This window comes from Caloenas nicobarica, chromosome 19 (genome assembly GCF_036013445.1).
Source record: "Caloenas nicobarica isolate bCalNic1 chromosome 19, bCalNic1.hap1, whole genome shotgun sequence".
In the NCBI taxonomy this organism is placed as follows: Eukaryota; Metazoa; Chordata; class Aves; order Columbiformes; family Columbidae; genus Caloenas; species Caloenas nicobarica.
Genome location: NC_088263.1, coordinates 1,464,799 through 1,476,605, shown reverse-complemented (window position 1 = coordinate 1,476,605; position 11,807 = coordinate 1,464,799). Strand labels below are relative to the sequence as shown.

At 62.6% G+C, this 11,807-nt stretch overlaps 2 protein-coding genes across 2 annotated transcripts; both read right to left on the bottom strand.

The window, feature by feature from the left end:
- Positions 1 to 1,983: 1,983 nt before the first annotated feature.
- On the bottom strand, positions 1,984 to 2,490 carry LOC135996697 (RING finger protein 224-like). The gene has a single exon (XM_065648874.1). It carries the CDS (start codon positions 2,488 to 2,490, stop codon positions 1,984 to 1,986), a length of 507 nt encoding a protein of 168 aa, XP_065504946.1.
- A 5,940-nt stretch (positions 2,491 to 8,430) lies between these two features.
- CYSRT1 (cysteine rich tail 1) lies at positions 8,431 to 9,511 on the bottom strand. Its single transcript, XM_065648816.1, has 2 exons — positions 9,475 to 9,511; positions 8,431 to 8,863 (listed from the first exon to the last, which is right to left on the bottom strand). The coding sequence occupies exon 2, from the start codon at positions 8,812 to 8,814 to the stop codon at positions 8,431 to 8,433; it is 384 nt and encodes a 127-aa protein (XP_065504888.1). The 5' UTR covers positions 8,815 to 8,863; positions 9,475 to 9,511.
- Positions 9,512 to 11,807: the final 2,296 nt, after the last annotated feature.

Here is an 11,807-nt window from a genome sequence, read left to right as displayed (position 1 = left end):
GCATCCGCTGTGCAAGGAGAGTTTGGGGGGACCATGCTCACTGATGGAGGAGTCCCCCAGGGCACAGGGCTCAACACCAGCCCTGCTCTGGCCAAGAGGAGTAAATCAGGGTGCCCAGTCAGCACGCCAAGACTGTTCCCACAACGAAGTGATGGAGGGGCAGATGAACTTCTTCAGAGACCAGCCGCTGGCTGGAAGCAGCAGGGACGTGCACAGAGGCACACAGCAAGGGCCAGGCTTCACAGCATGGTCCTGGTGCTGGGGGGACATGGTGGAGCAGGGTTGGGAGCATGGAGACAAAGACCTGGCTATAAGGACAGAGCGCCATGGGTCTTTGGCATCACAATTGAACGACCCAAGGTGCTGGGCTGAGGACAGAGTCCTGATGGCGCGTTCGTACGGAGCTGTGCCCGCAGTTGGGATGGGCCCATCACAGACTCTTCCCACTGCCCACGTGTAAATTACCAGGGGATGGTGAGACCCTGGGCAGGCCTGGGGTGCACATGAAGATGGACAGGAAGGTGCTTTAACACTCTATGTCAGCTTTTGGCCCATCCTTGAAGCCTTTAAATTACTGCATGTTTCCATGTAATTAAAGATCCAAGACAGGCAGATGCCAACCCCATGGAGTCCCTAAATCACACCATAGCTGGAGCTTCCCAGCTTGGGCTCTGCTGGGCATGACTCAGAGCTCTGACTTTCTTACATCAGGTGACACCAAGTGGCAGAGTTGTGCATGGGCGCTGAGCACGGTGCAGGTGCTGTGCACGGTGTGGGTGCTGTGCATGGTGTGGGTGCTGTGCACAGGCTGGGTGCTGTGCAGGGGGGGCTGCATACAGTGGGAGTGCTGTGCATGGCAGGGTGCTATGCTCAGGCCACAGCCCTGGCACTGGATGCAGGGGACAGCCAAGCACCAGGACTGCCCAGGGGACATGAGCTCACTGCTGGGCACACGCTGGGGTGCCCTGCTGAGCCCCAAGGTGCAGCCGGTGGTGCCTGATGCTGAGAAATTGCAGGAGCTCATAAATCACATGGAAAACAGATGCAGAAAATGGACTCAGAGGAAGAATCACAAAGGCTGCCCAGGCAACACCAAGCCCTGCTCCAGAACTGTATTAAATCCCCCTGGTGCAACCCAGTCCTTCCCCATTTGGCCTCTGTTAAGCCCACACTCGGCTGTGTGGGCTCTCATCTTTGCACTCCTTGTTTGGAGTTGGGCAGGGAAAGTCGTGCAAAGACAAGACCTGGAAAAACAGCAGCGAGGCTTCTGTCCAGGCTCCAGGCTGTGTGCAGGCAGGGAGGTGGGGAGGGTCAGGCAGGAAAACCAAACCTGGCACAAGCCACAGAGCACAAGGCCAAGCCAGAGCTACCACAGGCTCTTTCATCCTCGATTTCAACTGTCCAGCTACCCCAACACCCAAATTTCTCACACAAATGGCCAACAAACACTGAAAGGAAAGCAATGCGGCAGGGCCGGTCAGTTCTCCTTGTCCGGCCCCCACAGCAGGCAGGGCTCTCCCTGGGCTACCCAAGGCTTGTTGATAAATCCAACCAAGACATGCAGCCCAGCAGAGCCAGCAGAGCCTTGTTTAATAGACATGAAGCTTTCAGGGTGCCACACACTCCCTGGAGCACCCCTGTGTCACTGCTCTGTGCCAGGCTTCCGTGTCCCCTGCCTGGGGGAGGCTTCCACATACATGGAGAAGCCGGGTGTGCACAAGCCCTGGTGGCTGGACCAGGTTTCTGAGTTGTCAGAAGGGTGGGTGGGCAGGATGACAGCGCGGGGGCATCCTCATCCCCCCTGTATTGCATCCCAAACCCCAGCAGGATGGACAGCGAGTCCTGAGCAAGCTAGAGCCCTTCCCAGGCTGCCAGCACAGCCCCACTGCTACTGTCCACACCTGAGTCTGGGGCATGGCGTGAGGTCCCCAGAAACGGTCCCAGACTGCACCCCAGGAGCTCAGCTGCCTGCACCCCTTGTGCTCAGCTCTCAAAGGCTGCCGTCACCCCACAGCACAGACATGGTCGGCAGCAGCTGCGTCGGGGGAATGGTGCTGGAGGCACCGTGTCTTGGCACAGCCCCGCTGGCTGCTGGGTCACCACCTTCTCTTTGCACAAGCCCTTGGTGGCCGAGTCAGGCTGGGACCTACCAGCCACCCGGGGATGCTCCTTGTCAGCCTTGACAGCAAGGAAGGTGGCCAGGTCGAGGTCGAGCATGGCGACGCCGCCGCGCGGCGTGGGGGTATTTTGGCGGCACTGCGGGCAGGGGATCCAGCGCTGCTCATTGGCGACGGCATCGAGGCGTTTGAGGCAGGCTTGGCAGAAGGTATGGCCGCAGTAGAGCCGGCGCGGCAGCCGGCCACACAGGTCATAGGAGGAGTAGCAGATGATGCACTCGACCCGCTGGCTGCCCCGGCTCGGGGTGCGTGAGTGTGCCCCGACATATGGCCCCGTGTCCTCTGCCCTGGGGCTGCTGCTGGCCTGGGACATGCTGGGAAGGGGAGAGGAGGGTGAGACGAGCCATCAGACCCATGACCCAGGTGTGGGATGTCACCTCTCATTGCATGCGATGTGTGGGAGAAATGGGGATCAGCCCACGTGATGGGGGCAGCGGCAAGTTCCTGGGGGCATAGAGCTCCCTGCCCAACATCCCTGCCTGCTCCTGCCTGCCCCATGGCCAGCCCTGCCTGGGAGAGCAGGACCCTGCAGCTACAGTGTGCCCTTCCCACTTCCCTGGGGGTTGTGACTTCCCTGGTTCCGCCCTGCGTCTGCCAGGAGCTCTGCCAAATGCCCCTCACACCACAGGAGGTCAGAGCTCTCAGCCTGCCTGGGCGCTGGGCCAGTGGGCAGCAGCAGGTCAGCTGGGGGACCGGGGGGCAGCATTCAGGGAACCCGGCAGTGCCACAGCCCAGCGTGAGTGTGCCAGGCTGCCATGGCATGGCTGTCAGCAGCAGAGCATGGGCGCGCAGGCTGGCAGGCAGGAGTTGAGAGGTCCAACCTCATCTAAAGCAGGGTCTGGTACCAACCAGGATATTTGCAAACTGTTCCAGGAAGCCACCAAATCCTCACTCCCTCTCTGTGGATGACTCCGAGTATTCTGATACATGCATGCATCCCTCTCCTCCTCTCCGCTGCTTTTCCCCAGCCTTACCTGTCCTGAGATGCTCCCCAGGTTCTCCAGGGAGGTGGTAGAAGGTCTGCACCGTCCAGGGGGCTGTGGCCGTCCCGTGGGGAGCATGGGGGGCCCAAGCCGCCAGCAGTTCCCCCAGCACGGTTCCAGCAGCTGCTGATGGCTGCGGCAGTGGGAGGAAGGGGCTCACCTTTCAGGGACCAGCACGCTATCGGATCCACTACTGGGAAGCCAAGCCTGGGAGATTGGGTTACAAGCATGCAGATAACAAAGACCTCCGAAATCTAAGCCCCAGGAGCAGTCATTAACCGTCCATCTCTGCTTCATTAGCTAAAGAAACTGTCCTCGTGAGGCCAAGGAGCTCTGGGCTTCACTGTGGGCAAGGGAGGGCTTGGATATCAGCTGTACCTGGGTGGCAGCAGTGGAGTCTTCCACATCTTCAGCCATACCCCACGGCCAGGAACATCTGGGCAGATGTTGGCCAGCGGACACACTCCATCACACTGCAGCCCATGCAACCCCAGGTGGTCCAGGCTGCAGGGACGCACTGGGGGCTGCGTTACCCTCAGCTCTGCCAGGGCCAATGCTTGTCACCAGGCTGGGGTGAGCCCAGCACCCCTGGGTGACACCTGCAAGGTTCATGCATGGCCTAGGGGAGCTGACATCACCAGGGTGGTGGCAGACTCAGTCCCTGCAGCCACCAGCCCCTGCACGGCCCTTGGGCCAGCAGCAATGCCACAGCCTCTGCACGGAGAGTGTTCTGAGCAGGGGAAGGTTGAAAAGTGGGAGTGTGGTAGGGGGACAGATCCTGGACCCAGGACCCTGCAGGAGAAAAGCAGCTCCTGATGCCAAGGTAGGACTGCAGGGACACCCAGCAGCGTTTCTGCGTGGGAGCAGGAGAGGGCAGCAGCTCCCGCTGCAGGCAGGAGCAGGCAGCAGTGCAGGCAGGGAAACAGGCTCTCGTGTGCTGCCTGTTACCAAACATTTCAGCAGCCCTCGGGCCATGTTTCCAGTGCTCCTTGGCAGCAAGAATTGGGGATTTTGGAAAGCAAGAGTCTCGCAGGGTCACTGGGCTCTGCAGAAAAACTCAACCCCTGGACGTCGGTGCGCGGGAGCAAGGCAGCAGGACTGGCAGCACAGCACCTGTGGGGACACAGTGGCCATATCTTGACCCAGGATCCTCTGCCACGGGTCTCCCCGGGCCATGCACATGGGTGTGTGTGCCCATGGGTCCCCAGGCGTGAGGATGTCACCCCATGGCAGGGCTTTGCCTTCTCCTTGCAGGCCTGGCAGAAGGCGAGGGATGGCAGGTGGCTTGCGACAGGGCTGTGCCAGGGACCTTGGTTTTGGCCAAACCCGCCAGCCGAGGTGGGGCCAAGGGCCATGTGCCCTGGGCATACCAGGAACCAGCTGCATGGGATTCCCGCTGTGCCCTGGCATCTCAGAGCAGCACCCTGCGTGCCTGCGGGCTGGCTGGCAGCACCCAGGTGCCCGGGGATGAGCAGGCAGCAGGTGCCTGGGGGTGGCCAGGCATGTCCCAAACCTGGCAAGAATTCACTCTCCCACCCAAAGCACAGTGGGGGACTAGCTCACCTGAATCATAGAAGAGTTTGGGTTGGAAGGGACCATCAAAGCTCATCCCATCTGATCACAGAACCACAGAAGGGTTTGGGTTGAAGAGACCTTCCCAGCTCCCCCAGTGCCCCCCTGCCACGAGCAGGGACATCTGCACCAGCTCAGGTTGCTCAGAGCCCCGTCCAGCCTGGCCTGGGATGTCTCCAGGGATGGTTCAGCCACCACCTCTCTGGCCAACCTGGGCCAGGCTCTCGCCACCCTCAGGGGCAACAATTTCTTCCTCATGTCCAGCCTGAATCTCCCTCCTTTAGTTTAAAACCATCACCCCTTGTCCTGTTGCAAAAGGCCCTGCTCAAAAGTCTGTCCCCATCTTTCTGTCCCCATCTGCTGTAGGACGAGGTTCAGAGCAGGCAGGTGTCAGTCCCTTTGGGCCATAGGAAGCTCTGCCTGAAAAGACTGTATGGGTGAGAGGGATGGGCTCGTCTCTGTGCACAAGTGGGGGTACGCCTGGCACTGCCCAGGGACAGTGACACCCCCTCGGCTGCAGACATGCCCACACACACACCCCCTGCCCTCCTGTCCCACTGCAGCCCCTGCCCATCAGTCCTCGTGTCCCCTCCCTGACGCCAGCAGAGCTGCGGCCCATCAAGTGGTTGTGCCCACCTGCCCTTGGCCCCTGGTGCGGGGCCGTGCACCCGGCTCATCCGCCCTGCACCCCGCAGGCAGGGCTTGGGGTGGGGAGAGCCCTTGGTGGCATGGGCTGTGCATCTGCCAAGCCACACAGGGTGACACTGAGGGCCACACTGCCTGAAACCAAACTTCAGCCTCAGCTGGGCTCCGTGAGCCCCGCTGCAACATCCAAATCTGGGGACAGGGAAGGCGTATCTGCAATCAGCAGCAGCGACATGCCATTTGCGAGAAATGTCTTTTCCTGTTCCCAGGACTCATCCCCGAGCGCTGCAGGGACCTTTGGCACAGCGGGGCAGGGAGCGGCACACGCAGGGGAGCGCAAAGGTCTGATCCAGATGAGCCAGCACTGTGCATCAGCACCCACACCCCAGGCACAGGAGGTGACAGTCACCCAGCACAGCCCTCCGCACCCCTGAGCACCCTTCAAAGATGAAACCCACCCAGGGAGCACCCATGGGACCCTGCACGCAGCTGCTCATGTCACCCAGAGCCCCGTCAAGGTCTGAGGCAGCGCCGTGTGCCCTCCCCTGCTCACAGCCCCGGCTTTCCTGCTGCTTCCAGCTTAATCATTGCCCAGGTGTCTGGCAGGCAGCGCTCTGCCCAGCCTCTCCCGGCTTGTTTGCCATTGCCCCAAGGTTAGGCAGAGCGAAGGGCAGCGGTGACACACGGCACTGTCAGCAGATGCTGCACCCTGCCAGCGCCCTGCCCGGGTCAGGCCAGCTCATCCCTCACCCCTGGCACCCCCCCGATGCCAGCCCCACCAGCCCCCAGGGTCCTGCCAAAGGCACCGCATACCCCTTGGAGTGTTTTCCCTCCCCAAACCGTGTTTGTCCCTACAGAGCACAGACCCCCCGGTACAGAGCAGCCTCTGTGGGGCGAGGGTTTCAGCCACACCACCGAGGTGACAGCAGGTCCCTGCCAAGCTCTGCGGCAGGGCTGGGCTGGGACTGGGGCCGTGACAGCAACCAAGGGGTGGATCTGCCCGTCCTCACACCAGCACTGCCCGCAGGCCAGGCAGGGAGAACAAGAATGTTCCTTGTGCAGGGCAGTGTGGGGCTGTGGCCCTGCCAACCCCCGCTGCAAGCTGCACCCCCCCGGCCACCCACCGGCACGGGACCTGGGCCAGGCAGAGGGGTCTGAGCTGGCGGGGGGAAATGAGGAGCTGCACCTCTGCCAAGCCACCGCCACCCCCGCCCAGAAGCTCCCAGGGTTGGTGGGAATTTGGGAGTAGTGGGATCCCAGCGATGGTGGGGTCCCAGGGGTGATTGGCTCCCAGTTCTGGAGGAGTGTCCCAGCAACCCTGGGCTCCTGGTTCTGGTATGCTCCCAGTTGTGGTAGGATCCCAGTGCTGGTGGAACCCTGGTAGTGGTGGGCTCCAAGCAGCGGTAGGCTTCCAGTGCTGGTTGGCTCCCAGGGGGTAATGGCCAGCTGAGGCAGTGCCACGAAGCTCACCCAGCTGGCCCAGCCAGGAGCCTACGCCTTCCCCAGCCCCCTCAAAGCCAGGCTCTCTCTTTCCAAAAGACAGGACAGCCATCCAGCTTGGCAGGGTCAGGCTGAGCACCAGCCAGCATCCCCAGGCAGGCAGGAGCAGGCTGTACTGGAAACGCCGGCGTGAGGGGAGCGTTGGGCCCATGCAGCAGCGAGCTGAAGAGCTCACTGTTCCAGCACTGCTGCCACAAGTCAGCAGTGCAACAGTTAAGCTTGGTTTTGTGTGGGGAGAGGGCTGTGTGCCCCCTGCACTGCCCTTCTACAACCCACCAGGGTAAGCAAGAAGTAACACAGGAATCCCGGAAAATCCAGGGCAGAGGGAAGAGGCGTACCTTGGCAGGGGAGGAGATGGCTGTAATTTTATTTGCAGCACCCTGAAGTCATCTGCTAACACACGCACTCTTTCCAAGCCCCTGCAGCCCAGGCAGTTCCTGCAGCAGCCGCCGGTGCTGACGCAGCTGCGGCCTGGCAGCACGGCCGCCCATGGGACGCCAGCACAACAGCGGGCTTGTTCCAGGTCGGTGGTGCCAGCCCCAGCCGAAAACCCAGCCTGGAGCCACCCTGGTGTGCTGCGAACAGGCCAGCGGGCTCCTCGCTCACCTTCCTCGGTGCCCAGGAGGTCACAGAAGGCAAATGACGGGGATCTGCATCCCAAACAGGGTGTCCCAGTGCTACCCCGCTGCTGGAGCTGGGCCAGCCTTCCACACCAGCCCCGGCCCCAGCGCAGTGGGGAGCCCCAAGCTGGGATATGGATACGGATGGGGTGAGAGGCTGTGCCCAGTTCACCCTGAGCCTGGCAGGAGGAACCGAATGGGACTGGGGGTTTCCTGGCTCTGGGATGTTAACACACACACCCATGCCATGCCATCAGGTGCTGCCCTGGAGTGCTGCCCCGCACTCTGCCATGCTTTGTCTGTCTGTCCTTCCCATCTCCTTCCCTCTGTCCAATGGACTGCATGATGCTGTGAGCCAGGGCACCACTCAGTTCTGGGGAGATGGGTCCCCATTCCAGCTGGGGACGTGTCCCCGACTCCTCTCCACCACTCCAAGACAGCGATGATGATGCACTCCTCTGTCACACACACAGGGCTGCCACCACCCAAACCCACCCTTCAGCAGGCAACGCCTGCACCTTCTCCAGAGCCGGAGGTTTCCCAGCAAGGGCAGGCTGGCAGGGTCAATGTACAGGATTGCAGGCTCAACGTGTTGCCCCATCCCCAGCGTAGGCACTTCTCGGTGGTATCTGCGTTGGCACACATTATCCCCACGGCTCCTGGGCTTCAGCAGAGCAGGGGGGACCTGTCCTTCTCCCCCATGCCCCACACTGGGCTCTCAGGACGTGGCAGGTGCCCATAACCAGCATATCTGGCTGCAGAGGTCCTGGGTGAAAAGCAACGGCAGAATCCAGCTGGTGCCACCTCCCAGCTGCCAGTTCTGCCAGGCACCAGAACAGCTCCCTGGGGTGTTTAGGCCACGTAGACTTGTTCCTGTGGGGCAATTTGGCCCTGTCCCATGGGCAGCAGGTCCCGTGGGTGCAGTGAGGGCCCTTAGGAGATGACACAGCAGCACTTTCTGCAGCAGGGGTGGCACTTGCAGCAGCCACACACCCCGCCAGCCTCCCGCTCCTGGCCCTTGGGTGGCTTGTCCAGGGTGACGGTGTAGAAGGAGCTGGACGATTCCCCATTGGGCATCCTCAGGCTGGCATAGGGATTGTAGGGATGGGACCAGGACTTCCCTGTGGCAGTGGCTGGGCTGTTCCAGCTGCCAGCAGAGCCTGCCTGCTCCTCCACGCCGTAGGTGGGCACGGCCACAGGATTGGTGATGACAGTGGGCTCGTCCTTCAGGTAGCGAGTGATGAAGCTTTGCTGGAACTGCTCCCGCGGGATGTTGACGCTGGCGTAGGGGTTCTCCAGGCTGACGCCACGATCCATCTCCCTGTTGATCGCCAACACGTGTGGCCCAGCCGGTGGTGCCCACCTCCTGCAAGACAGAGACCCCCATTAACGCAGAGTGCAAGGGGTGTCAGAGCTGGGGTTGTTCCCATGGCACAGGGAAGGGACCCCCCGGCAGATCCCACTGGTTTGGGAGCAGGGTGCAGAGCTGTGCGCTCCCTCTCCCTGTCAGCTCCAGGGGACCCCGATATGCCACCTTTGGCTGCGTGGCCCTGAGGAGGTGACACCTGGGCAGGGTGACATGGGGGTGGGCAGGGTGCTGAGGGGCAGAGGGGGGCCTGGGTGGGAGACACAGTGCAGGCAGAACAGTGGGGTGAGGTAGAAGCTTCTGGGGGGAGACACATCTCAGAGGTGGGGGGCAGGCACTGGGGAGAGGAGTGGGGAGCAAGCGCATGTGGGGGAGAAGAAGAGGCAGGGGAAGGAGGGGACAAGACAGGGGCAGGAGGGAGAGGGGCAGGGGGTGGGGTAGGCTGGGGAGAGTAGGAGAACTGCGGCCCAGGAGCAGGGGAAAGGGGCTGGTAGGGGAAGGGGGGAGGCCGAGGAGGACAGGCAGGGGACAGGCATGGGACAGGCGGGGGACAAGAAGGGGACAGGCGGGGGACAGGCGGGCGCGGGCAGCGGGTCGCTCCCGCCACTCACCGAGTGCGCGGCTCCGGCCGCTCCGCCGCCGGCTGCGCTTCCTCCTGCGCGATCGCCCCGCCCGGCCCGCCCCGGCCCCGACCGCCCCGGCCCCGACCGCCCCGGCACGCACCGCCCGGCCCCGACCGCCCCGGCACGCACCGCCCCGGCACGCACCGCCCGGCCCGGCCCGACACCCGCCGCCCCGCCCGCGGCTGCACAGGCCAGTGGCCCCGGGAAGAGGACGCAAGGAACTGGGCACCAGTACTGAACGGGGGCACTGGGCAGGGAACACTGGGCGCTGGACAGAGACACTGGGCAGGGGGACAGCAGACGCACCCACTGCACCCCTAGCACCCCCCGGAGCCACCTGCCAGGCTCTGCTTGTCCCCGCAGACACCAGGTCCCTGCAGCCTGGCGTCCCTCACACCTGCCTGGCCGCGTCCCAGCTCTCCAGCCCTGACACCCCAATGCCAGGTCTCCGCTGGGGTCTGCATCCCCAGGCAGCCAGAGGGCCACAAACCAGGTGTGCTGGACCTGGTATGTCCTGGGCACTGGAAGATCTGTGGTGGGATGCTGGCTGTGATATGAACCTGTGCCCACCAGCATTTCCAGGGCAGGTCTGGGGGGGCTGCCCTGTGCCTGCCCCAGAGCGTTGCAGGTGGCTGGACAGAGGGAGGACCTGGCTGGCACAAGGGCATGGAGGGCGCTGCTGCCACATGTGCCAGTCCCTGGGACCGGCACTGCCGCAAGAGAAAAGACACAAACTTACAGCCCCCTCTACCTGCTACCAGGCAGGAGAGACCCTGTGCAAGCCCCAGCCCTCGGTCCTGCTCTGGTGTGAGGCCTTTTGGAAAATCTCAGCTGAAAACCCAGCCCAGAGGCCAGGTCCCGTTGCCTTGGGGCCCTGATCCTGCCACACTCCCGCCACTGCAAAGCCAGTGTCCAAGTCCCCACCAGCTGCCAGGACTCCTTTGGCTCCCTGGTGTTGCCTTGTCCCGCTCAGCGGTACCTGCTGGGCCCGTGGAGGGGCCTTGGGGCAGCGTCGGCCCTGCCGGGACAGCAGAAGGGCTGCAGGCAGGGCAGTGCTGCCCGCCGGCTCCTCAGGCTCCTCGCTTCCCGCCAGTGCTGATGGAGCTGGGCCCAGCACCAGCATAAGGACATAATGTCCCCAACCACCAGAAGCCAGAGCTGTTCCCAGCCTCGCCCAAAGCCCCATGGGCCACAGCCACCCCCATAGCTCCTCTGCAAGTGGCTCTTCCTCTGGTGTCCCCTCCTGCCACCCCCACCCAGGGTCAGAGTTTTCATCCTGGGTACACCTGCCCCATGGCTCTGTCAGGAGATGGCCATCCCCAGAGCAAGAGCTGAGCCTTGGAGGGACAAGGGGAACCATGGGGACTAGCCTGCCAGCCCAGGCAACTGGGTGGAAAGCAGCACAGGAGCATCCCAGCCGCACATCAGACCTGGCATCCTCCTTTGGGGCAGTGGGACGTACCAGCCCGGGTCCCCTCGGTGCTGCCAGGTCCCCAGGGAAGCTGCAGGGAAAGCAGGAAGGTGCAGGACACCAGCCTGGCCTAGGGAAACAAGGCTTGGTGGGGACATGGTGCCGCCACAGCTTCATTGCTCCACCCTGGGCAGGACACACACATGTCCCCTGTGTGTCCCATGTGGGTCCTGAATGGGCATTTTGCTGAAGGTTGCAGGACTTTGGGATTCTCAGGAGGGTCCTTACTGCTGGGTGGCCACAGCCAGCCCTGCCAGGGCCTCCAGTGCACCATGTCCCTGCTCCTGGATGCTTGGGGACAGGGTGGGTTTTGCTGGGAGCCTGTGCCTGGCCAGGTGTCCTGTCCCCAGGGTGTGGGACACAGCTCCTTCCTTGCAGCTGGACAGTCTCTCCTGTGCTGGTGGCTGAGCATATTTGGGGTGGGACAGGGCCACCATGGGTACCCTACTCCAGCCACGTCCCCGCTGTGTGACACTGCTGTGAAGCCCTCACCCAGTGTCACCCTTCCCATCACCAAACCCCCAAAACTGGCTTGTGCAGAGCGCCAACATCTTCTCACAAGCACTTCCATGCAAAAACCCATCCCTCCCAGGAGCTTCAGGGATGCCAAGGACAGGGCTGTGAACACGGAGCTGGGGCAGCCTGGGGACAGGCACAGGGCAGAGGTTGCCCCAAATTGTAGCTGAATCCTGCTGGGATTGAATTACGTTTTCCTCAGCACTTTGCAAAGGGACAAGCTGCTTCCTTCTGGCCATCACAACTAAAACCTACATTTCTCACCTGCACTGAGGAGCTGGGGCTGCACAGGCTGGCCAGATCCTGCTCGCAGCACTGCCCACCACTGCCCTGC

Excerpts from the sequence above, each read along its gene's own strand:
- LOC135996697 (XM_065648874.1), bottom strand. The coding sequence starts at position 2,490 with ATGTCCCAGGCCAGCAGCAGCCCCAGGGCAGAGGACACGGGGCCATAT.
- CYSRT1 (XM_065648816.1), bottom strand. The coding sequence starts at position 8,814 with ATGGATCGTGGCGTCAGCCTGGAGAACCCCTACGCCAGCGTCAACATC.